The sequence below is a fragment of the Mus pahari genome, chromosome 22, assembly GCF_900095145.1.
Source record: "Mus pahari chromosome 22, PAHARI_EIJ_v1.1, whole genome shotgun sequence".
NCBI lineage: Eukaryota > Metazoa > Chordata > Mammalia > Rodentia > Muridae > Mus > Mus pahari.
The window spans coordinates 20599346-20625613 of record NC_034611.1 but is presented as its reverse complement, the minus strand read 5'-3'; the positions used below and the strand labels follow the sequence as shown (position 1 = coordinate 20625613).

General features: G+C 40.3%; 1 protein-coding gene and 1 non-coding gene across 3 annotated transcripts in view; one reads left to right on the top strand and one right to left on the bottom strand.

The window, feature by feature from the left end:
- Positions 1–26268, bottom strand: part of Virma (vir like m6A methyltransferase associated) — a 63782-nt gene that overhangs the window by 4498 nt on the left and 33016 nt on the right. For both annotated transcript variants that reach the window (XM_021221958.2, XM_029533279.1), the window contains exons 9-21: positions 25108–25596; positions 23423–23577; positions 21767–21849; positions 18282–18375; positions 17600–18144; positions 16854–17089; positions 15946–16198; positions 13296–13513; positions 10778–10910; positions 4674–4826; positions 4101–4261; positions 2567–2663; positions 129–295 (exon numbers count right to left, since the gene is read on the bottom strand). In XM_021221958.2, the coding sequence (XP_021077617.1) occupies positions 129–295; positions 2567–2663; positions 4101–4261; positions 4674–4826; positions 10778–10910; positions 13296–13513; positions 15946–16198; positions 16854–17089; positions 17600–18144; positions 18282–18375; positions 21767–21849; positions 23423–23577; positions 25108–25596 (2784 nt within the window). The remainder of the gene's footprint in view (positions 1–128; positions 296–2566; positions 2664–4100; positions 4262–4673; positions 4827–10777; positions 10911–13295; positions 13514–15945; positions 16199–16853; positions 17090–17599; positions 18145–18281; positions 18376–21766; positions 21850–23422; positions 23578–25107; positions 25597–26268) is intronic.
- LOC115062999 lies at positions 13952–14083 on the top strand. Its single transcript, XR_003842885.1, has one exon. It is a non-coding gene; the product is annotated as a U6atac minor spliceosomal RNA (small nuclear RNA).

Sequence of the window (26268 nt, the reverse complement as noted above, 5' to 3'; positions counted from 1 at the left end):
GTTAGCCTGGTCTAAACAGTCCAAGATAGTCAGAGCTACATAATAGAGAGGCTCTTGTCTCAAAGGGGTGAGGGGTTTACAGTTAGGTGTTTATTATAAAATACGATCATCAGTAGAAGGAATTTTACCTTGAAGTTATGAATGTCTCATGCTTATGCTTCCCAAGTTTAAATCCCTTAGTAGTCTTGGTTCTTCCTGGAGATGATGGTTCTGACAGAAACGAGCGCTCTAGTTCTGAATGCAAATCAAAGTCACTGCAGCACTTTTCAGAAAGCTCAATTAAGTCAACCTTTACCTGCAGTCATAAAAATAAGATAGAACACAGTAAAGTTTGTGTAACTTTCACTACAGAAACTGCCATTACCTACAGATTCTATTTCACTCTCATGGTAATTTGGTTATAAATCTACCTCTATCTTTTCAGGAAGTCACATCATTGATATTAACAAAAACAGAAAGTCCTGGGAATTCAACTAATTATTTCATGGCATTCCTGCTCAGGAAAGCTGCAGTCTGCCAATCTAGGGAACAGCTGTGTAATAGGAAACTCCGGATTACACTATATAAATAAATAACAGAATACCCAAAGAACATTAACAATAATGTGGAGACAATGCAATGGCCACCTTGTGTGATTGCCCACACTCATTAGAAAAACATTATGTGCTGCAGACTCCCAAAAGCTTGATGCATTTCATGACATTCCAACCTATGCTTAATGTCAGAGAAACGAGAATTAAAGCTACTTACAAGGTCTAAAATTTCTCCAAACCACAGTCACAGTTATCACTGTGAGAGAGTCCTGTTTAAGCTTAAAAAAGAGAGCTTAGCTGAGCGGTGTTGGTTCACACCTTTAATCCCAGTACTCAGGAGGCAGAGCCAGACAGATCTCTGAGTTCAGGGCTAGCCTAGTCTACATAGCAAGTTCCAGGATAGCCAGAGATACACAGAGAAACTATCTTTAAGATTTCCCATACCCCCACAAAAGGAAAGCTCAGGTTTTGTCATGTTTTATTTTTATTTGTCAAGCTCTTTGTCTGTAGCTCAGTGTGGCCCAGGAAGGACTAGTAGCCCAGACTGGCTTCAAATGTGTAGCAATTCTGTCACTTTAGTGCTGGGATCTCAAGTGTGAGCCACCATTCTCAGCTGAAAATGAGCAACTTCTCACACAAATCATACTGCCTAATATAGTATTTTAGACATCAACTACATGGGAGGTTGCTTTTTTCTTTCTTTTTTTTAAGGTTTATTTATTTTTACTGTATCTGTATGAATGTTTTGCCTGCAAGTAAGTATGTGCCTGGTACCCAGAGAGGTCACAGCGGGCATCAGATTCCCAAGAACTGAAGTTACCAGTAGTTGTGAGCTGCTATGTAAGTGCTAGGAACTAAAGGTAAGTCCTCTACAAGAGCATCAAGTACTCGGCTGTTGAGCCATCTCTCTAACTCCCATGTGGGAGTATTTAAAATTACAATAAGTAAGACCCAATTTTAAAATTACAGTAGGTAAGACCCAATCATAATAAAATGCAGTGCTTATTTTTAAAAGAGAGGTTCTTATCACATGTAGCCCTGGCAAGCTTGGAACTCACTATGTAGATCAAACGCCCTGAGCTCACAGATATTCTCCTGCCTTGGCCTCCCTAGGCCTGAGATTAGAGGTATAGGCCACCATACCTAACCAAAATTCAGTGTTTCAGTCATACTACCTACACTTTAATTTTCCAAGAGTTACACAAAGCTACTCGCCACTGTACCAAAGAAGGAAAAGCATAGAGTGCAGAGTTTACTGGACAGCACAGTTCTAATGAACCACTAAAGTTTATAGTAAAGATAAATTCTTTAATACAAGGTTAGTTATACTGTGTGTGTGTGTGTGTGTGTGTGTGTGTGTGTGTGTGTGTGTGTGTTTTCCTTAAAGGAAAAGCAGCTCTCAATACACAAAACACATCTTAAATACAAAGGAGCCCATGTTTTCAGTTTCCGTTTTATTACTCATGATGAACACTAGTACCCTCTGGACAAGGGAATATACCCAATAGATTTCTTTGATAAAGGAACTAGGTAATACGCAGGTACAGTACAATGTGGCTAGCATCACCTGCAGCAGCACAGCTCTGAGAAGAACGCAACAGCCCGCGTTTACACTAATGAACCTTTGCAGCACTGTGCTTATGAACATCAACTACCACCCCCAGGGCAGAGGCCACGCCATTCCTCTCCTGGAACCCAGTGCAGACCAACAGTCTGGTCAGAAATGTTTTCTGTGCTCCAGCAGCATAAAGAAACCAAGTGCGCCAGAGGACATGTGCAAGAATGTCATGTTTCCCCTCATCATAACCTCAAAATACAAACTACTAACTAGACTGAAGTGAAATGAATAGTATAAAAGTAATGAGTTCTAGATTTCAATAAAGTGGGAGACTGTCATAGATATAACATGAATTTGTCCTCAAATGGACGACCTTAAGTGTACAGTATATAAACTGTTAGAATGTTACCAACATACAAAGAAGCCAACAGAAATATCAACTTTTTCTAAAGATAAGTAATAAAATCTTTTATACCAAATCTAGGTCTGTATCGATCTCCTCAGCTTGAAATGGAGTAAACCACATAGATTTCAACTGATCATCCATGACATCAGCCAACACATATGCAGTCCTGGAATATGGAAAAAGTATTTAGTCAAAAGCAGAATCCCAAAATAAAGTATTTTATCTAAGTAAAATAATTAAAATTATTATCCTCCAGAGTATTAATAGGATTAGCCCTTAATTGTTCAAAAAGCTATTCAAGAATTGGGTATCCTTAAAAACCAAAGCTTCAGAAAATAAACCAGGTGGGGCTGGGGAGAGACCAACGAAACGATCCTAATGATTGCTGCACCTGCAGCTCAGGGTCTGGTCTAGTCTTCAGACAGGCTGCCTCTGGCAGCTGACGGGAGCAGATATGGAGATCCAGAGCCAAACAGTAAGTGGAAAGAATGGCCAGGGTGGAGGTTTCCAGTGGGTCTGTCCCCTTGGAGCTCAAGGAAAAGAGGAACAAGAAATTGTGAGAGCCAGAGAAAGAGAAGAAAGGGCGCAGTCTGCAGAGCCCCTCCAGAATCAACTAAGCAGGGCTCACAGGGACTGAAGCAGCAATCACAGAAGAGCCTCCATGGGTCTGCCCTGGGTCCTGTGCATACATGAAATGGTTGCTGGCTTATTATTTGGGGCATGGAGGGCTCCTGACAGTAGGAGTGGGGTGTTCTGACTCTCGCGACTGCTTTTGGGGCCCTTGTCCTACTAGATTGCCTCCCTCAGCCTTGATGTGAGGGTTTGTGCCTGATCTTACTGTATATTGTTGTGGCATATCCGGCTAATCTCTCTGGGAGGCCTGTTCCTTTTTGGTCAAGGAGGGGATGCTGTCAATCTCAGAAGAGGGGAGGTTGGAAAGGAACTGGGAGGAGTGCCTTGAGAAAGGAAGCAGGAGAAACTGCCTCGAGAATGTATTGTATAAGGAAAAAAAAAATCCAACTCTAGTAGACTTGCGGCTCTCGGTAAATCAAACAGAGCCTGGATTTATTTCCAAAAATGCAGGTTGATAGCATGTACCAATTTGAACAGAAACTGCTAATATTTAAATTTTCTGAATACAGAAACTAATTGTGTCATGTCAGATGGTCAATAAGGCTACAAAAGGTCAAGAGACAGATACGCTCAGTTCAGTATCACAGCTCACACAGCTCATTGTAGCAGTCAGAAGGCTAAGGCAGGAGAGTCACAAATTCTAAACCAGCCTAATCTACATGAGATCCTATTTTCAAAGGAACAACCACAAAAAACAAGTTATATGTTCTCAAAGCTTGGGTCAGTCAACCTTGGTCTGCCAGCTTATTTTTATTCAGGCTATATGCCAGGCATAAATGTGCATTTTTAAAGTTTTTCTTAAAAAGCAAAAAGAAACAAGCAAAACTATAAAATAGGAAAGAGGCTGTAGATAATCTGCAGACTTTGGGATTTTTACTATTTCTTTAAAAACAAACACTTGGTTGACCCAATCTAGACTCTAGCAGCCATTATTTAAATGCTATTTAAACTCAAATCCTGGTTATTTTACCTGTTGTTAAATAAATTCTGGAGAGACTCTGGAGCTGACAGTACTGGCTCTACATCTTGGTCACTGAGAGGCAAAGGCTCACCAGATGACTCCAGCATCTGCTTCAGTCCAATTACATTATCCAGCAAAGACTCCAGACTGTCATCATCTTTAGAATGTTCCTAGACACAAGCACAAGCAATGAGAGGGTGCCAGCAAACACAGCCCGAGCACTCAAGCCTTATCTACAGACGGGAGCAAACGAGGTGGAAGAACACACTCCACCTCTGGAACAGCATCCAGTCACCAACTTAACCATGACCATCTTAAGTAAGCCATCAAAGCCGCTTGTCATTTTATCTCTAAATGGTGGCAGCAGAGGCACCTGCACTCAGAAGTAAACGGCTCACACATAACTCCCTCTGTCTACTCATGAGACTCATGCCATGGTGGAGAACTGCACTCCAAGTCAATGATCCAAAGAGTTCCCCCGCTGAGGGTTCTCTCATTCAAACAGTCACCATGGAAAGGTGGAATCAGCCACACTGAGAAGGAACACTGATTTATTACAATTTTTTCTAGTTTTCTTTTTACCAAAACAAGCTTCTCTAGTTCAAGGAACAGACTCTCTGGACTCTCTTCTTTGCTCTGTAGGAGCTGTTTTAACTCTGCGGCGTTAAGACTCATCGTCCGGGGTGGGTGAGCGCCCTCTACCTCCATGAGACCACTATCGTCTCCACAACAGCCCTGTAAATGTCACACACAAGTTAAGTTTGAGAACAGAGAAATCTACAAAGATGCTTCTAAATTTATTCATCTATTTCAGCCATTTGCTATGATGTCCCCTCAACACTGTAACTTTTACAACCCAACAAATGCTAGTTTTAAAAAGGACTTAGTTTACTGAAAGTGAAAATGTTTTAGGTAGATTAATAAACAGGTAAATACACATATTTAAATTACTGATATATATTTCTCAAAAATATATTTAATAGCAAACACTTGCATTGGTAGGACAGGTAACTGACATGTTTGAGATGCAAGATGCCTACAAGAACAAAGAACTGAAGGAACCTGAATTACATCTCTGAAGACAAAAGAGGCAATAAGAACATCAACTACCATATGCAAGACCTGCCACACAGAAAAACAAGTATTTTTCTATTTAAAATCATATATATCATAAACACACAAAAAGATGCATGTTAGATAGTTATGTATATGCAAAGAGTAGTTACAAGTCCAGCAACTCTTGTTTTAAAAGACTCAAAATGAATTATGCTCTACCAGGAATAACATCTCAAAATGAAAGTGTCACTACCAATCCTGATGCAGGATTTAATGCTTTTGTGTTGAGTTTTCCTAAGTTTAAGCACACCATGTGTGTGCAGGAGCCCATGAGGACCACAAGAGGGTGTCAGGTGCCCTAAGACTGGAGTCACAGCAGTTCTTGCTGCCTGTGTGGATGCTGGGCACAGGGCCTCTGCAATGGTAGTGTGCACTCCTAACCACTGAGCTCTCCAACCCCCAAGATTTAGTATTTTTAACTGGCACAAACATTTACAATTTTGTTTGCAATTTATATTTGTCCTGTAAATGCTCAAATGTCAAAAGCAAAATGAACATTCTCCTTTTTAAAAAAATAAAATAAGTTCCCATACAGCCCAGACTGGGCTCAAACTCACTGCTGAGGACCGCAAACTGGTCCTCCTGCCTCCATTTCCCAAGTGCATGGATTACAAGCATTGCTACCTAACTGAGCTATTGAATGAAAGAGTGCTCTTCACAATGAGCCTGTTGGGGCACTTGCTCTTTTCAGAGAACACCAGGCTGAGGAAGTAAGCGCACTGGCTTTAACGAGAAACCCACAAGCCACTGGGTCTATAGTTCTACGGCTGTATGCTGAACGGTGGATTATCTAATCCATGTGTTCTTAGGGAAAAAGATAAACGAGTTCAAACCGTGTGCTGAAGGAATCAGGGTCTACTCAGACTACCCTCCAAAGGCACACTTTATAAACTGAAAGATTCTATGCATCTCTAAGAACCCAACCCGACCAACAGTCTGCTTCTTTATTTGTTGGTTTACTTGCAGTGGGGACCAAACCCAGGACCTGCGCATACAAGGCAAGCACCCCACGGCTGAGCTACACTCTCAGACCCCAGAAAGTCTGTGAACAAACCACACTACTTACATGTTAGCCCACTTGCTTCTAATTAAACAGTCTTAGAAAACGGAGGGCCATCAGCTGAGCAGGGGTAATGCACACCTTTAGTCCTAGCACGTGGAGGCAGAAGCAGGCGGATCTCTGTGAGTTTGAGGCCAGCCTGGTCTATAGAATAGTTCCAGGACAGCCAGGGCTACACAGAGAAACTCTGTCTTGGGGTCCAGGGGGTTGGAGGGGTGGGTAGAGGGTCAAATTTACAATATGGTGATAAGTAGTAACAATTCTTAAGGGTTTTATAAACTAAACTCCAGTGTGGTTTCAGGAAAATAGACATTTTATTAAACTGTGTGTGAAGCCATCATAAATTTCATCTGTCAAACACTATCTATTAAGTTATATAATACAAGCCAAGTGTAATGGCAACATTTATAATCCAAGCTATAAGATCCAAAGGGGAAGAGACAAGAAGACAGCAAGTTTGGGCTGGTGAGATGGCTCAGTGGGTAAGAGCACCCGACTGCTCTTCTGTAGGTCTGGAGTTCAAATCCCAGCAACCACATGGTGGCTCATAACCATCTGTAACCAGATCTGACGCCCTCTTCTGGTGTGTCTGAAGACAGCTACAGTATACTTACATATAATAAATAAATCTTAAAAAAAAAAAAAAAGAAAAGAAAACAGCAAGTTTAAGGCAGTCTGGGCTACACAGTAAGTTCAAGGACAGCCTAGACAGTTCAATGACATCAAACTACAAAAGGAAAAAAGGGTTGGGGATGTAGTTCAGTGGTACACTTGCCTAGGGTGTGCTAGCTTCTACCTAAGTTCAGTCACCAGCAATATACACACAAAAATTAAAAAGAAGAACACAAAAAAAGAATGAATCACTACAAACAGCCTCAGAGATTGTGACACACCATCAAAATCATTTAAGTACTAAATTAAGCATTCCAAAAGGACACCAGTAAGGGCTAGACCAAACCTAACACCAATCCCAGGAACCCACACAGTACAAGGAGAGAAGTTGTCCCTTAACTTCCACAGGACATTTTTAACTTTTTAAAAAAGATTCATCTGCTTATTTTATGTAAGTACACTGTCACTATGTTCAGACACACCAGAAGAGGGCATCAGATCCCATTACAGATGGTTGAGCCACCATGTAGTTGCTGGGAATTGAACTCAGGACCTCTGGAAGATTAGTCAGTGCTCTTAACCGCTGAGCCATCTCTCTACCCCCAGCATTTTAATGTTTCAAAAGAGGAGGAAAGAATCAGACTATCTGAGGAAATAAGGTTGCATGCTTCCCAAACTTATGAACTATCCTAATCTACACTTCCAAGGAATTACCAAGCTCCAAGTATGAAAATCATGATGAGATCCACAAACAGATACCATTAGAGCCAACCTACCCACCCACATGGCTACTGAATGACTAAAAGGTGAATAGTTCTCATGTGTAGATTTGCTGGGCACAGGGTGACTCGTGTGCAAGACAAGGGAGACTTCACCACACTCTCAGAATGGTGCTCATTTTAAAACATACGAATTACTTATTTCTGAAATTATCTGCTGTTGGGACCATGGGTGAATCAGATTAACTACAACTTTAGGAAACAAAATTGTAAAGATCAACAGAACTGACAAACATTTAACCATACTTAGGAAAAGAAAAAGGAACACAGAAAGGAGCAGAGGCAGGGCACTAGCCTAGCATGAGGCCCCAGGTTCAACATCAAGCACCACACCAGGCAACGACTCAATTTACTAAAATTAGGGGGAAAGGCAGACAGTTTACCAGAAACTTTAGAGTTTATAAGAAAATACCAAGAACAAACACATGCCATCAGACACTGAAGATGAACACAGAGAAATGTATTTCCAAAAGAATGAAAGAAGAAACTTAGGCTTAGAATAATCTGAACGGGGACTGGTGAGGTGGCTCAGCAGGTAAGAGCACCCGACTGCTCTTCCAAAGGTACAGAGTTCAAGTCCCAGCAACCACATGGTGGCTCACAACCATCCGTAACAAGATCTGACTCCCTCTTCTGGAGTGTCTGAAGACAGCTACAGTGTACTTACATATAATAAATAAATCTTAAAAAAAAAAAAAAAAGAATAATGTGAATGGACTTAATTAAATTAGTATTTTTAAAGAGAAAAGGGGCTCCTTCCTGTCAGCAGATTATTCTCTAAAATTGGGGCAATACAGAGGAGATAAGCAATGCCCCAGCAGAGGGATGACATCAATGGGTGACTCATGCCATTTCTCACAGTAGAGCAAAACAAAGCTCTCCCACAAAGAAAAGCCCAGACCCCAAATGGCTTCTTTAGTGTTAAACAATTAGTAATCTACACAAGCAGTGGCGGCGCACACCTGTCATCCCAGCACTCAGGAGGCCCAGCCAGGCACATCTCTTTGAGCTTGCGGCCAGCCTTGTCTACTTATTGAGTTCCAGGACAGGGCAACAGAGAAATCCTGTCTTGAACATAAACACACATACACACACAACACACACACACACACACACACACACAATCGTTCACAAACTTCTAAAACCTAAAAAATGAAATCTCTTCAGCTTATTCAATGAAGTCAAAAAACATTACCAGAAAAGACAGTTACAGACCAAGATCCCTTATGAACACATACATAAAAAATCCTTACTAAATAAAACAAATTGGATCCATCAAAGGAATCCATACATAAAAGGAATCGAACTGGACTAATCCCAGGAAAACAATGCTGGTTCAATAATCAAAACCTAACCCACTTAAAGTAATATGGAGAAAACCCATGTGGTTATCCCATAGAATCACACAAAGCATTTGACAAAATTCAACAACCTTTCACAACATAGACACATAATCATGTAGCCACACAACCCTGGCTAGCCTGGAACTCACTATGTAAACAGACGAGGCTAGCCCTGAACTCATGTCATTCCTTTCTGTGTGAGTGCTGGGATCAGAAGCATGGACCACCAACAACGGCAAAAACTTAAGACAACAAAATTGGAGGACAATATCAGACAGGATGGGTTACCAAAAAAAATCTTACAAATCACATACACACTAACATGGTTACACTTTCACATAAAATCTTTTATTTTGTAACCCTGCAGTAAAAAGATCCTTTACAACTTTCTCTAGACTTTACTGTAAAGTACCAGCTGAATTTGGTTTCTTTTAAATGATCTATTTTTACTTTATGGACAGTGGTATTTTGCCTCCATGTATGCCTGTGTGACGGACGGGATCAGATCCCTGGAGCCGGAGTTACAGACAATGGTGGCCTGACATGTGGGTGCTGGGAACTGAACCTGGGTCTTCTGGAAGAGCAGCCAATGCACTTAACCAGCTCTCCAGCCACCATAAGATGAACTTCTTAAACTTCTGTTGAAAGTATATACTGGCACACACACACTCTAGTCAACCTTTTTTATGAAAGGCTGGATTATTCTGCAATAAAAATGTGTAAGAACTCAGTTTCTAATAATGTGTATAATAAAGTTTGGGGGTGGGGGTAACGCTGTCAAACTCATTTAACCTCAAATCTTTACTCTCTCCCTCCTTTTTGTGTGTGTGTTTGCTTGTTTGTTTATTTGTTTGTTTTTCAAGACAGGGTTTCTCTGGGCAGCTCTGGCTGTACTGGAAAGACCAGGCTAGCCTCAGACTACGAGATCCACCTACCTCCACCTACCACTGCCTTCCAAGCGCTGGGTTTAAAGGAGTACACCACCACATGGGGTCCCCAAGTACTTCTTTTTTTTTTTTTTTAATTATTATTTTCTTTATTTACATTTCAAATGCTATCCCGAAAGTTCCCTATACCCCACCCTCGCCCCTGCTCCCCTACCCCCCCACTCCCACTACTTGGCCCTGGCATTCCCCTGTGCTGGGTCATATAAAGTTTACAAGACCAAGGGGCCTCTCTTCCCAATGATGGCTGATTAGGCTACTTCATTCCTCCTTAGAATAAGGAACAAAATACCCATCAAAGGATATAAGTACAGAGACAAAATTTAGAGCTAAGATGAAAGGATGGACTATCCAGAGACTACCCCATCCAGGAATCCATCCCATCATCAGCCACCAAACCCAGATACTATTGCACATGCCAGCAAGATTCTGCTGAAGGGACCCTGATATAGCGGCCATTTGTGAGGCTATGCCAGTGCCTGGCAAACACAGAAGTGGATGCTCACAATCAGCTATTGGATGGAACACAGGGCCCCCAATGGAGGAGCTAGAGAAAGTACCCAAGGAGTTGTAGGGGGCTGCAACCCTGTAGGTGGAACAACAATATGAACTAACCAGTACCCCCCCAAGTACTTCTTAAGACAGGCTTATTAATGGCTTCTGGAATATGGACCACTATAGAAGGGTCTTAATCAGATTTGAACAAGCATGAACAAAAACAGCTGTTCTGTCTTTTGAACAGCATTCCACTTTACAGGGAGATGAAAAAGGTATCCATGATACTTTCCATAACGCTTTAAAGAAATCAAATAAAAATAAAATGCACACTAACCATTGCATCAGCGTTGAGGATCTGTCTCATGAAGTCCAGAGACGCCGATGCAAGCTCACCAGTGTCCTTACTAAATGTGCTGACCACTCGCTTCAGCAAACTATGCAGAGCACTACTGTTCTTCCTTAAAGAGCTGAAATTAAAGGTACAACAGACACATTAAGAACTGCAATGAAAATAAGCCAGGCATAGTGTTGCACACCTCTACTTCCAGTTCTCAGAGGGCAGAAACAAGGGAAGCTCTAAGCCAGTGCGTCTCAGCCTTCTACCACAGTTCTTTATCTTATGCTGACAGTAATTATTTCACTGCTACTGTATAACTGTAACTTTGCTGCTGTTACGAATTGTAGTGCAGGCTATCTGATAAGTGACATCTGTGAAAGTGCTGTTCAACCCTCAGCAGAAGTGGAGACCTACAGGTTGAGAGCCACCATGCTAGGCCAACCAGGGCTTCAAAATGAGGCACTGTCTCAAAGGGAACTAAGACAAAACTAAACAAAAAAAGAGATAATACATCAAAATATTGAGTATATAAGATTAGTAGAGAAATAACTAAGTTCAGAACATTTATTTTACCATTTTAAAAAACATAAAAGATATACTTAGGTGTCTCTGTTCATAAATTTAACCTAAAAAAATCACTTCATAGCTGGGCGTGGTGGTGAATGCCTTTAATCCCAGCACTTGGGAGGCAGAGGCAGGCAGATTTCTGAGTTCGAGGTCAGCATGGTCTACAGAGTGAGTTCCAGGATAGCCAGGGCTACACAGAGAAACCCTGTCTTGAAAAAAACCAAAAAAAAAAAAACACTTCATTTTAATCTTCAATTACATTTTTCTTTTTTGGGGGGTGGGAGTGGGGCAAGTTCTCACTATGCAGGGCAGATTAATCTCAATTCACAATCCTCCTGCCTCAGTTTTCCAGTTGCTATGATTATAGATATATATCTCCATGCCTGGCATTTACTAAAAAACTTCCTTCAGATAATAAACTTTCAAAACCTATCACAAGCAACTTACTAGTTTCCTATTTAAATTTCTTTTCATGATGTGATGGTTTCCCTAACGTAAGAGGGTTAAGCACTAGCTCAGAGACTAACCTGGGAAAGCTAACTTAAGAATGACAAAGAATAACAAAGGAAAACAAAGGCCTAAACAGAGGTGCAACTGCTTAGGAACCAGACGGTAGGCTCTGTGGGTTACTCACAACACATGTGTTAACTACTGCGGACTGGCATGGTGGGAATGGTGTTGGATATGCACAGATGATCTTCCAGCAACACCTTATTTGCAGTAACTACAGAAAACCAGACTCAACCTGTGGTCCAAACTGCCAATCCCAATACAAAAAGATTTTTGCATAACAACCCCCTTGGTGTATATCTAAAATCCTGATCATAATTAGTCTATACACTTACTTAGTTCTTAGTTTCAACAGAATTTCAAGGGCAAACCATTTCAATATTCAACTGTCCTTTAAGCTACAACCTAACCAGACAAATGGAATAGGTATGATGTTAATACTAAACAAGCAGTGTTCCCATTTACCAACTAGGTCAGGCTGTGGGATGCCACTGGATAAGACATGCATGCACGTAAAGCAACACAAAGGGAAGAAAGGCCAGCCTCCTGCTCTCAACAACTTTTTATTACAGTCAGAAAGTCATGGCAAATAGGAACGAAATCGGACCTAAAGAAAAAGATAATAATAAAAAATAAGAGGCTCAAAACTATCAGCCCAATTTCTAGGGACTTCAAAGAAAAAAAAAAAAAAAAAAAAACCTTAAGTAAATGATTTAGGTTTGTAAATGCTCTAAGAAAACCTTGAGTCTATACTGAGCATTTGGTTCACGGCTATAATCCTAGCATTCCAGAGGCTGAGGATCTCATGTTCCAGGCCACCCTGGGCTATAGAAGAAGGCCCTTTCTCAAACAAACAACCCAAAATAACAATAACAAAAAACCTACAGCTAGTAGATCTATTAGAATGTCTTTTAGGAAACCCAGGACACGGCAGCGTGTCTCTCACATCTCTCATCCTAACTACTCTGGAGACGGAGCCTGCGGCCAACCTGAGCAACTCGGGAAGGCGCCACGTCAATAAGACAAACAACACAACTCTGACAACTCCAAGTTCTGATGAAGCTAAGGAGTCACTGGGACTCTAATGCAATGGTGATGGGAGCAAACAGGAGATACACTTTGGGAAACACCCTGGCAGCTTTAGATTCGTTAAACAGCCACCTATCACAGGACCCAGTAATCCCACTCTGAGATACCGAGCCAAAAGAAACAAGTTTTCAGGTGCACCAGAAATCCTTATGCAGACTTATAACAGGGCTACTCCTAAGTCTCAGAAAGTAGAACTCAGACAGAAAAGACTGTAAAATCCACTACTAACTGCCAATGAGACTCAGCCATAAACAAAATTTTCCCTGTGAAAGAGGTCATACTTCGAACCTTCCATATTAGGTACTAAATGAGGGGTGGGGCACAGTATATTAAATTCTGCAAAGCCTACCTTTTTAAGTGAAACAATCCATAATCATGCTCTGCAAGAAACATCATTGTGCGAACACACGTCAGCAGACAGTTGTAACTGCTTTCAGAGTTGGCTAGAGTCACCAGCAGACAGTCACAGATTGCAGTCATCAGCTCTTTACTTGGTAGGGAGTTAGAGAGCTGTTCAAGCTCAGAGCCAGGACCTTCAGAAGGGCTTGGCAAAATGAGTGCGATGTCCTGGGGGGGGGGGGGNGNGAAAAACATTTCCAAATGAGTATCATCATCTGCTCTCTCTGAACACACACAAACCAATACTTAGTAACAATCTCATTAAAATGTTGTTGGGGGCTCAGCAGTTACAAGCACTGGCATTCACATGGTGGGGGTCACAACCACATGAAGCTCCAATCATGGCAGATGTGATGCCCTCTTTGGGCCTGTATAGGCAGGCAGGCATGTGGTGCAGAGACATGCATTCAGACAAAAGAACCATACAAGTAAGTAAAAATTTTGAAATGATTGTTATGATTCCATCCCCCAAATAGATTCAAACAGATAAAGAACACACGCTCTTTTATAATAAATTATTGTAAGAATGTATATCTAAGGAACTAGACACAGTCTATTCCTTCACACTATTTTTTACCTTTAAAGAATCTTTTAAAATTTATCTTCCATTTGCATAAAAGTAAAAAAGAGTTTAGCATTGCCTTTGACAAGGACGGAAGAGTCACCCTTGCCTAACAACATCCACACATATAAGGTATCACCAGCCACTTTTGGTGACTTGGACTCAGCAAGACATATGCCACCACTGTTCTCTCTCGTGTGGATCTGGCTTCTCATTTTCACGTCATCAGTGTAGGTGTGAATGTGGTATAGATCATGAAACTAAAGGGGGCTGTGTAAGGGGAGAGGGGTTTTAGGGAAGAGAACTCGGGAGCATAATATGAATACTACATGAGATGTGAAGATGGAACTAAGACTCATGCAGGCACAGGGCGTGAATCCAGGCAGGAGTGTGGACAGGAGAGGAGCAGAGGAGGGCTGAACAAAACTCAGTATATACGAACATGCTGTCATCTGCTGGGACAGTCAGTTTCCTTCAGGGATGTAGCCCCTGATGTGTGAGATGGCCCTACACTCAAATATATGCTGGGAGCACTAAATGGACTCAGTAGGTTGGGGGCAGGGGAGGAACACACAAGATTGCAAGATAATAATGGCGAGGAGACAGGAGTTAGGACTGGGGTGAACTGGTGGGTGGAACTGATCAAAACACATTATATGTGTTACACATATAACTGACATACTTATTCTTTACAGTAAAAGAAAAAGAACGACCTTTATAGTGAACTGAGCAGGGCATAGTTTCAATTTTGTGTGTGTGTGTGTGTGTGTGTGTGTGTGTGTGTGTGTGAAATACTTTAAATCAGTCTACTATTATAACACTCCTTTTTAGATTATAGAGGCTTCTAGAAATAATTTTTTTTGGCTGAAATCTTAAACTTATCAACATCAGAATTTAAAAGTTCATTAAAAGGCGTGGGCAGAGCAAACAAACTTTAGGCACAATCTCCAGTTAAATGTCTCCCTCTAATTTTTAACTTTTATAACTCAAGTTTTCTAATGTTAAGCAAGTGGAGCTAACTACACACACAGCAGCGTTCACTACTCATTTACAGAAGTCTCCTGGGCTTTCAGGGGCATGTAGACACAGATCTGCATCAGAAGGGAGGGAAGAGGGCAGCAAGGGTCAACAGTCCTGGGACTCATAGAGTCACTTAATGTGCACCAATCACAGAGGCCTTAAACTCTCAACCAGGGCCACAGTTATCATCTACCACTTCTGAAAACAAGCCACACGCAAAGTCTGCCTGAGTCTGCAATGGAACCAAACTGCACTTTCATTAGCCAACACAGGCTCTTAGTAAACATATTCAGTCTGGAAAAAAAAAAAAAAAATCACATCTGATGACTAGCTGGCATGAGCATTCTGACTAGTTAAAAATGTGTTACATGGAAATGCTCTTTAAAGATTCCAAACAATGGAAAGAGAACCCCTGTCTCATGAACCTATAAGCAAGTCAACAGCATGGAGAGCAGTTGCAAGCATCACTTGGAGTGCACTACACTGCAGTGAATCCTGCTGCTTCAAAATCCATCCTCACAAAGTTGGCCTTGAGGCACACACTGCAATCCTAGCACTTGGGAGAATTAATATCAGGAATTAAAGGTCAGCCATGGCTACCTAGCAAGTTTGAGGCCAGTCGGGGATACAAAAGACTAACCATACAAAGAAGTCATCCTTACAAGAGACCAACATGTTAACTCGACCAAAACCAAAGTTATAAAACTGAATGATGTACTTAGGGGAAAAAAAGTAACACAGTAAATATTAATCAGCCATTTAAAAGTATTGAAACTTTTGCATAAAAGCTATTACCCAGGTTGGCAATAATACTACAAAAGGAAAATCTCCTCGGACACCAAAGAGCTAAGTCAAATAAAACTCCATGCGCCAACTCAATTTGCTTTTCCTCTACTTACCAAACTTCCTAAATAACCCGAGAGTCATACACCATGAGCAAGCTGCGTTATTCACTATCGAAATTACTAGACAAGAGTCACACCAACACAATGACAATGACAATGAAAGCAATGAGTACCTGGTCACAGAGAGACTGCAAAATGGATGTGACATACTCCACGCACTGCTGGCGAGTAACACTGTCCCCAGGAGAGCGCACCAAAGCTAAAAGATCCTGGAAGATCTCTGCATATCTTTCATCGCCTTTACTAGTTCCATTAATTAGATGCAAAATAGCTGATTTACAAGCTTTGTGTGAAGCCAGGGCATCGAGAAGAGCAAGCAGCCTGGTGGTTTGGCTAGCGTACTGTTTCTCTTTATCTTCTGAAGTGCTGCAATAAAATCAGTATGTTCAGTAAACAAGGTTCTTGATTTTAAACACCATTTCATATTTTCTATATATCGATTCATACAAATTTTGTATAAAACATACACCTCATTCCTTTGATATAATGATTTTTTTCCAGAAGCTTATAGTCACTGTAAAATTTTATGATTTCAGGATTTCAATAATGTACTTCAAGTTAGAGTAGTTGTTTATACTTCACCTTTTAAAAACCGCAAAACTGGGGCAGGAAGGTGACTCAGGAAATAAAGGTACTCATATAGAACAACCCTATTGACCTGAGTTCAACCCCAGAATCCACATACAGAAGGAAAGAAAAAAGCAACTATATAAAGTCCTGACCATACATGTATGAGCATGTACATGCACATAAGCAAGCATTATGCTATAATGAAATTTAAAAGCCCCAAATCAAAACCTTCAACATGACTTACACATGAAATGCGAAGATAAAGCCTTCTAAAAAAATAATTTTCATATATATTATTTTGTGTGTGTGTGTGTGTGTGTGTGTGTGTGTGTGTATTTACACATCCATATGTTATCTGGGCTTATTAAACCCTAGTTTCCAAACTATGTAAAAGAGGTTATCTGTGTCAAGAGTAACTTGAGGAAAACTTCTTAAGGTGGAATGAAAATACCTTTGCAAGTCTTCTACAATCAAATCCAACACAGTTCTCATGATCAGAAGAGCAGTTGGAGAGGCAAGGTCACACAACTGAACACAAATACGCCGTAACATATGTTGAATGGGCTGGCAGGTTGTGCCAGAGAAAGAACGAACTATTTCTTGGAGCAACTTTGCTTGAACATGAAGGTGCATGCTCCACAATTTTCGGGTGTTGAGTGCCACTGATATATCATGTGGCTCAATAACCTGTTAAAAAAGTATAATGTGTGTGTACATAGATTTTTTTAATATTTATTATAGTCGCAAAACTGTTCAGGAAGAACTGTCATAAAAAGAACACCTTTACTGCATGCTTAAAACATAATTCACTATTACACTATTACAATTAAACAATTGTTTGAATCCAACAGGTCTAAAAATAGTATTGTTCTCAGGTTGGCAGTCAGTTGAGCAGAGTCCATTGATGAAGCAATCTAATTTGCAAATTCTAAAACATGATAAGGGGAGAAAAAAGATTTGCAGTAACAGGAAAACGTAAGTACAAGTATACATAACAACATGATAAAACTCACTTCACAAAAGGCATTTAAAACGTTACCCCACACTTCCAACTTGCTTCAGTTTCATCTCACCCTCAACTCAGTTACTCTGTCTTTGGGGAGGAGGACGAAGGCTTGCTTGGGTTTGACCAGCATCCCTGGCATTACTAAGGAGCTACTGCAGTCATTACAAGATGCATGTGATATGAAGTGGTACCTGCGTGGTCTGCATGGGCAAGGGAAGAGGCAGCAGCTCTGAAAGGAGTATGAGTCCTGAGAAGAAGCCTTCCGGAACCTTCAAGATGGAAGAGAGAACTTCCTTTAACATTAAAGACCAAGTATTATTGGCCAGAGTCTCTTCAGAGATTGTGAGCTTCTCATTAACTCCTTGTGTAAAAGTCAGTAAGATGTCTATGATATCATTCTGAATTTTCTGCTCATCACTATCCAAACGACCTGAGAGAGGGATAGAGCACAGGAGCATGTGTAAAGTAACAAGTGCTGAAGGGACACGCATGTCCTTAAACTCAAAGGATCCGCCTCGCAGGAGCTCTGTCAGCATAGTTTTAAGAAGAGTGAGCGTGCAACGAGCCATTGAAATGGTAGTAACTCTGTGCAGGGTAGTCCCCATGTTCACATGGAGCCTCCAAGGCTGCGTCAAAATACTGTTCAATTTTTGCAGAACCCGAATAAAGGTGTCCATTCCTTCAGCAGAAAAAAGCTGAATAACAGCAAGGTTCCATTTCAAGTCTTTCTGCTGACCTTTATATAGGGTAAGGAAGGAATAAGAAAAAACAAATTACTTACATGTTAACAATCAATCAAGAATATTTTGAATATTTAATGATATTTAACCAGGTTTAAGTATGGAAGTTTTCAAAGTATATTAATTATATTACCTTCTACGGGAGGTGGTGGACATGCCACATTACAGAGAACACGTAAGGCAGTGGTAAGGCCAACTCCTTCTGCAGTCATCAAGTTATCAATATTCTTTAAAAAATAAAATAAAAGCAAACAAGCTTAAGTTAGTGAAGACCCTGAGCTTCTAGCAGTAGAGTGTGCACACATGCACAAGGCCCTAGGTTTAATCCTCAGCACAAAGGCTTGGGCTACACACTGTTCACTCTTTAGCATGTTCTAAGCATGAGAAAGCTGGGTGTGGTGCTGCAGACCTGCAGTGCCAGCACTCAGAGGCTGAAGCAGCAAGCACAGTGGTGAGTTTAAGGCCAGCCTTGGGTTACACAGCTGCTTTCCAAGGCAGCCAGGGTTAGACCTAATACCATGTCTGGTCTCAAAAGAGCACACAAACAAAAGAGACAACATGTAAGAAAAACCACACTACTAAAGACTTATGTAAATCATTTTACCTTAGGTACATTTCATTTTTTCTTGTAAAATTCTTTTATAATTTTTTAATGATTTATTAATTTTTATCTTATATGCACTGGTGTTTTATCTGCATGTATGTGTGCATAAGAATGTCGCACCCCCTCTGGAACTGGAGTTACAGTCAGCTGCCATGCAGGGACAGGGAATAGAACCTGGATCCTCTGGAAGAGCAACCAGTGCTTTTAATGCTAACCCATCTCTCCAGCAACATCACAGGCATTTTTTGTACTGTACAATAATATGTTAAAAATCAAACACAACATATTTGTGTATTTCAAGTACTAAAAGCAGTAAATAAAAACCTATGACTCTTTGTATTAAGAATTTAAAATAACTCTTTTCTATAGACCCATTTTATATTATTTCTCTCATAAATGAAGCAATGGTTAAACTGACAAGTGAGCTCTTAGGTTCTGGGGCCTTTGCTTTGTTTTTGATTTGAGCAGAGGTCTCACTAAGCTACCCAGATTAGCCTCTAACTTTAATTCCGCCTCCTCTGCCTGGTAAATTACAGATTTGCACCACTGTGCCAGACTGTTTTTAAAAAAGCCCCATAGTTACTAAACCTCTTTCAAGGCTTAGAGGACACCTTCAAACATTTATAGACTAAATAGCATTTATTTTTTTAAAATGCAGACACCAAAAAGACAGAGTATAAGAAATGAAACTGTTTTTGTATTTAAAACCTGACTACGTTTCCAAATACCAAATAGTTTTGTTTACATTTTGTAGTTTTCAGACTAACATTATTAATAAATTTATAACTTGAAAATTTTTGATGATTTAAAATATTCCAACTTCTAAGTCTCAGGATATAAGCTTTAAAAGCAAGCAAACAAATAAACCAAGCCCGCTCTCCCTCACGGGCTTCCATTTTGCATTATCCTTTTGCCTTAACTTTTTTCTTACAGTTCTACAAATCACTGAGACAAGAAGAAATCACCAAGTTTCAATATTGGCTCAACTGTATTTAGTGTATCTTAGGATAGGAATTACTTAATGAGTAAGATCTATGGGGTAATGACTTGAAAGGACATGGTAGTACGTGTCTGTGGTCTTAGCACTCAGGAGGTAAAGACAGCCCAAGTTCTCCAACTGGATCCTACCTCAAACCAAAAATCAAAATAGAGACAAATACAAGGTTTATGAGGAAATCAAAACTTCATTCTGTTGTTTTGGTTTTTTGAGATAGGGTCCCACGTAGCCCAGGCTGGCCTCAAACTCACCATCCAGCTGATGATATAACCCTGTACCAGCGATCCCTACAGACCACCATCCCCAGGCTCATGTGTTGCAGGAGCGGAAGTCAGGGCTTTGTGAATTCTAGGCAAGCACTCTGCCAACGGAGCTTCCTCCCTGGCCCTGGCAGGGTTCTGGTTTTGAGGCAGTGTTTTCTGATGCAGTCTCTGCTTGCTTCACGCTTGCAGCCCTTAGCCTCAGGCACCCAGTGATGAGATTACAAGCATTCCAAGGTCTTCTCTTCTCTTTACAGGATCTCAGGTAGCCCAGGCTGCCTTTAATATCAGCATTCATAAGGCAGAGGCAGACCAATCTTGGTGAGTTCCAGACTAGCCTGGTCTACATAGTGAGTTACAAGCCAGCCGGGTCTACATAGTGAGTTATAGGCCAACCTGGTCTACATAGTGAGTTACAGGCCAGCAAGGGCAGTGAGACCTTTCTATAAAAGAAAAAAGAAAAGCAAGCAAGCAAACAAACGAAAATATTCTTAAGAGACACAGAATGAAAAGACAAAGGGAATCACTAAGACAAAAAGATCTAAAGCAGATAGTCCTAAACAATGCTTTCCTTTGACTTCAAAAGAGGAAAGACGGGCCGGGCGTGGTGGCGCACGCCTTTAATCCCAGCACTCGGGAGGCAGAGGCAGGCGGATTTCTGAGTTCGAGGCCAGCCTGGTCTACAAAGTGAGTCCCAGGACAGCCAGGGCTATACAGAGAAACCCTGTCTTGAAAAACCAAAAAAAAAAAAAAAAAAAGAGGAAAGACTTGGTCAAAATATATAAATTACTTTAATAATATATTACAGCTGCAAAACCAAGGTGACTTCCTCTCTTACATATGAAAAAAAACACAGGCTGGTGAGATGGCTCAGCAGTTAAGAGCACCCGTCTGCTCTTCCAAAGGTCCTGAGTTCAAATCCCAGCAACCACATGGTGGCTCACAACCATCTGTAACGAGATCTGGCGTCCTCTTCTGGAGTGTCTAAAGACATCTACAGTGTACTTACATATAATAAATAAAAAAAAAAGAAAAAAAAAAGAAAAAAAAAAGAAAAAAAAAACACAGTGGTCATCTGCTAAACATAGGAGTAGCAGAGAAGTCAGTCTACACTGATGTACTTTGTGTTCATTATGTGCCCCACTGGATTGAGTAAGAAAAAAAGGGGAGAAGGAGCAACCTGCAAGATTAATGATGAATGATTTTTTCATTATGAAATACACATGAATTTTTGAATATTACTTTTACAAATTATAGATTTTACAGATTTCAACTTTTAATCTTAACTACAGTTGTCACTATCCAAAATTAACAACAGAGAAAACTGGTCCACACTAGAATTATTTGGAATTGGCTACATCAATTTTCACCTAAATATTCTGAGTTCCACTATTTCATTAATTAAAATTAGAATACTAGTAGCATTTAACTTCAAAGGTTTTAGTAAGACTCAGGAGATAGCTTTCCAAAAGTACTATCCAAAATGCTTGAAGACTTGAGTGCCGCGCCTGGACTCCACATGATGGAAGAGAGCCAACCCCACAAGCTGTACTCTGACATCCATGGAGTAGTAGGTTATATAAACAGAGTATCACAAGCATGTGTGTTCATGTATATGACTACCTTCACCCACGCATCAAATATTATAGATCAATCAAGGTCAGGGTTTCTCCACTACCTTGGAGGGTAACTTGAGTATCATCTCCATGTGTCATCACAGTTTCACAACAATCAAAGCCCTTCTAACTTTTACTTACCTGTTTAACATATTCAATTAGATTTGGGATGCAGTTAATTTCAAATCTGAGGTTTTTCAGAGGTTCAAGCCATTTGCCAAGTTCTTAAAAACAAAAAGAATAATCTATATTTTTAAATGGAAGTATTTATAACAAAACTTTTTCCAAGAGAAAACACCACATCTACAATCATTTCAATCACCTAGATTTTACAAAAAGGTGATCTCTGGTATCTAACTCTTTTTGTTTTTTAAAGATAGGCCTCATGCTATATCCCCACGTTGGCCTCAAACTCATGATCTTCCTGTCTCAGCCCCACAACCAGTAGGAATACAGGGTGTTCTTTACATGTACTTAAACATGAAAATGGGGCCCTACTATGTTGATTTAAAAATACTCATGACTATTACTTATCTCATTTTCTTTAAATGTTTAAATGCTTATCCAATCTGCCCAATTAAAATAAATTTATTGCAATAGTCAATGAAAACACTAAAACAATTTATAAATATGATTACAAACTAATATAATGCAGCATTTATTTACCTATATTTACTGCTGGCTGCTACCCCCTCCACCAAAAAAAATTTATATGTATATATATTTCTAGTAGAATCAAACTATGCAGAGACATTTTATTGAGTAGCCTTTTTTCCTTTAACAAGAAAATTTATGGGGCTGGAGAGATGACTCAGTGGTTAAGAACACTGACTGCTCTTCTGAAGGTCCTGAGTTCAAATCCCAGCAACCACATGATGGCTCTGTAAAGAGATCAGATGCCCTCTTTTGGTGTGTCTAAAGACAGCTACAGTATAGTTTACATATAATAAATAAAATAAACCTTAAAAAAAAAAAAAAAAAAGAAAAGAAATTTTACTTTTGTTTTTGTGTGTAAGATTCTGGGTTATATCAAACCTGGATTGCCATGCATGCTAGTCATTGAGCTGTATCACTAACCTGATTTTGTCAATTTCTTAACTTGTCATTTTAAAATTAACTATTTTTTAAAGTAGTACAGTGTGCTAATCAGCAGTCTTTTAAGTTAACTCAGAATAGTGCAAATATCTAAGTGTAGCAAAACACTCAAAAACAAAAACCACCCCAAACCACTTGCAGGCTCTCCTGATCATGTTCACGCCGGTCTACTCTGATTAGCTAGACTGCTATTTTTCAGAACTTTTCAGGAAAAGGAAGGCACTTTCAAACCTTTTCATTTATATTCTAAAACACTTTATGAAACCTGAAGTTTTATAAACTCTTTTCCTAAAAGGCAACTCAAGAAAATGAAAATGCTTTGGAGAGATGGCTCAGTGGGCAAGGGGCGTGAGGCACTGCCCTCAGTTCAGATCCTTATCACTCATGCAAAAGCTAGGCGTGCTGGAAACACACGTCACACACCTGTAACCCAGCACTGGGGGAGCAGATGTATCTCAGAGGCTAGCTAGCCAATCTAGCTAAAAATGGCAAACTGCAGGTTCAGTGAGAACCCTTGTCTCAAAAAAATAAAGTGGGCAGCAGTCAAGAAAAACATCTGATGTCTTCTATCTTCAAGACCTATGCATGAAACCACCCAAACACATAAACATACACACAAATATGCTGAAGCAACAGTCATAAGAATTCAGCCCTTTCTCTTCATATATCACAAATGTTAAAAAATAACTCCAGATACCATACCTTGCAATTTAGCATTATTTTCATCTGCTTTGCAAAGCTTCAAGAGAGATGCTGCATGCTGTTCTAGCATCTGGACATCACTGGAAGACTGAACCACCACCAAAATAAGTATGCATGCATAATTATAAGCTACTGACTTCTTAGACTTGGAATCACTGAAATAAAATAAGGTTTTTAAATGTGGAGTATGAAAGTAATTTTTCAGGAATAATTTTAAACATTTTTTTGTACGTTGTTTTAAAGAGATCGAGGAAATTTACAATCCAACATTAGCAACATCACCTAGCTTCTTGAAAACAAAGAATGAGATTTTATACTTCACTTTCGATTCACCTGAAGAGAGTATTCGTAACAATCATCCCTCAGTAGCTGTAGAATACTGGTTCCAGGACCCCTACAGATACCCAAGTCCATGAAGTCACCAGTGCCTTAAATGGCATGTGCACATCTTCCCATCTACTTTCAGTCAACTCCACATGACTTGGGATACTTAATATGTTGTAAATACTATGTGAGTAGATGTTGCATTGTTTACACAATAAAGACAAGAAAAAAAGCTCATAAGTGCTCAGTGCACAGTCTTACTATGTACCAAAGGATTTAAGGAAGACTTCAAATTCACAATCCTCCTGCCTCAGCCTTCCAAGGACTGGGATTACAGGCATGCACTATCATGCCAGGCTCAGATATATTTCTCCCATACCTAGTTTTTTCCCTTGAGATAAGGTCTTGTTCTATAAATCAAGCTGCCCTAAAATTTACAGGTATGTTCCACAATGCTCAAGCAATCTAAGTACTTTTGATAAGTAAGGAGAGACAACTGATATAAAAACAAATTCATACATTACAGTGGGAAGTAAAATGAACAAGAACAAACAAACAAGGAAATGTTCACAAACATATTTCACTAACCATGAGCATTAGGACGTATGCCTCATCTACCCTCGAGAATGAAGAGCGAATGTGATCATCTGCCGCCCTCACTTGTCTTTCACCACAGAATCACTAAGACACTACAGCTGGGCAGAAGCCACTGTAGTTCGCCTTTCCTGACAAGGAGTCACCCCATTGTGAAGGCAACTGGTTACCTGTATGTTACTATCCTGCATGCTAACACGACCATGGCACCCTGAACGTGCCCATCTTGTCCGTTTCCCATGACATAAGCAAGGAAGAGAGCAGGTCTCTCTTCTCTCACGCTAAAATCCTCTGCCCTACTGGACAGCTCTTCAATATCATCATCTCCCCCAGCTCCTCCCACTCAGCCGAAGCAATCCAAAGTCAGGGCCCCGCCAAGTTTAGAGAACAGACAGTAGACAGTGTGGGCAGTACACTTAGAGAATATACTTCTGGGCTTTAACATTTCCTCCTCCACAAGACAGAGGGATACTGTACTTGTAACCTTTCTCAATACCAGGAGGAAGGAAAAGAAGCTGGAAAAAGTTCACTGCATTGCTCACCAGACACAACGCAGAGACTCCTGTGATTCTAGCTCTTAACTAGCAAGTTATAACAAAAGATATATAGATATATCTGAGTAGATAGATCTTAAGATACACATTCATACATACATTCATACGTTACATACATCTGTGCCAAAGAGACTTCTTTGGTAAAGAAACTAGCCTATGAGTGACCTAGATTCCTACTGTAATTGAAATTTTTAAAAGTAAATAGAAAATTACCCTAGGGCTTCTTTGGAATAGTACTCCATTAGAGTAATGAGACTTTGAAGGTTTTGGTCAAGGCTGAACACATGGCCAACGGCCGACCTCCCCACGGGGTTGAAAGTGATCAAGTAGAGATTGTGGAGCGTGCCCAGGAGGTCAGAGTGGTCAGTCTCTCCACTGGCTGTACAACGCTGGAAATGGCCGAACAGCTCTGTGATGCACTGCAGAGTCTGAGTTGAGTCCTGCAGCCACAAGGCAAAGGCATCATCAACCCCATCCGACTGAAGGCCTTCCTCTTCATCTTGATCATAAAGGTGGCACAGAGCTCTGATCAACAAGTTTGTCGCATCATATTCTGACATAAAAAAGAGAAGGCCCTTTTGTGACTGTGCAAGAAACTTTAAAACATCCTTTGTGGCTTGCAGTACACCCGGATGGGCACTTGTTATTGGAATGGACAGAAGCAAGGTGACCAACTCCAGGAAGTGATGGCTGTGAAGATACCTGTGGAAGCGAAGTGACACGTGTCAGGTAGGTGTAAAGCACTCTTCCCTTCCTCAAAACCACAAGACTGTAGAAAGTAAACATCTGAACAGTTTTAATTACAGAAACACAGTTTTTCGCAGAAATGAAATAATTATTACAATGTGAGCACCAACTCTTTTCTGTGGTGTCATATGAAAATGAAAGTTCTATATATTCAACAGACCCTCAAGAAATGACTGAAGACAGGTTTTCTTGCTTTTACTTAATCATGACTAATTCTGTTTCTCCCTTTTCCTCTATGGTCTCACTCTACTTATAGAGTACCAGTCTGTGTAAAATAGTGTATCCAGGGAATGTAAGGACTTAGATTTATTGTATGGTATGAGTATCACCAGAGAAAAATTACAAATTATAAATGGCAGCATGTAAGTAGTTACTACTAAACACTGAATTTATATTTTTTATTTTTTTCCCCTCAATACCAAATCTAAGAACTCCTCCTTTTTATTTTGAGTCAGTGTCTCAGGTTGGCCTAAAACTCAATGTGCAGCCCAGGCTAACTTCTAATTCATGGCAATCCTTCTGCCTCAGTCCAACCTGATGGGTCTACTGGAGTTTGTCACAAGGCTCTGGCTTCAGAAACACTTCTCTTTTAAATCGTGTGTGTGTGTGTGTGTGTGTGTGTGTGTG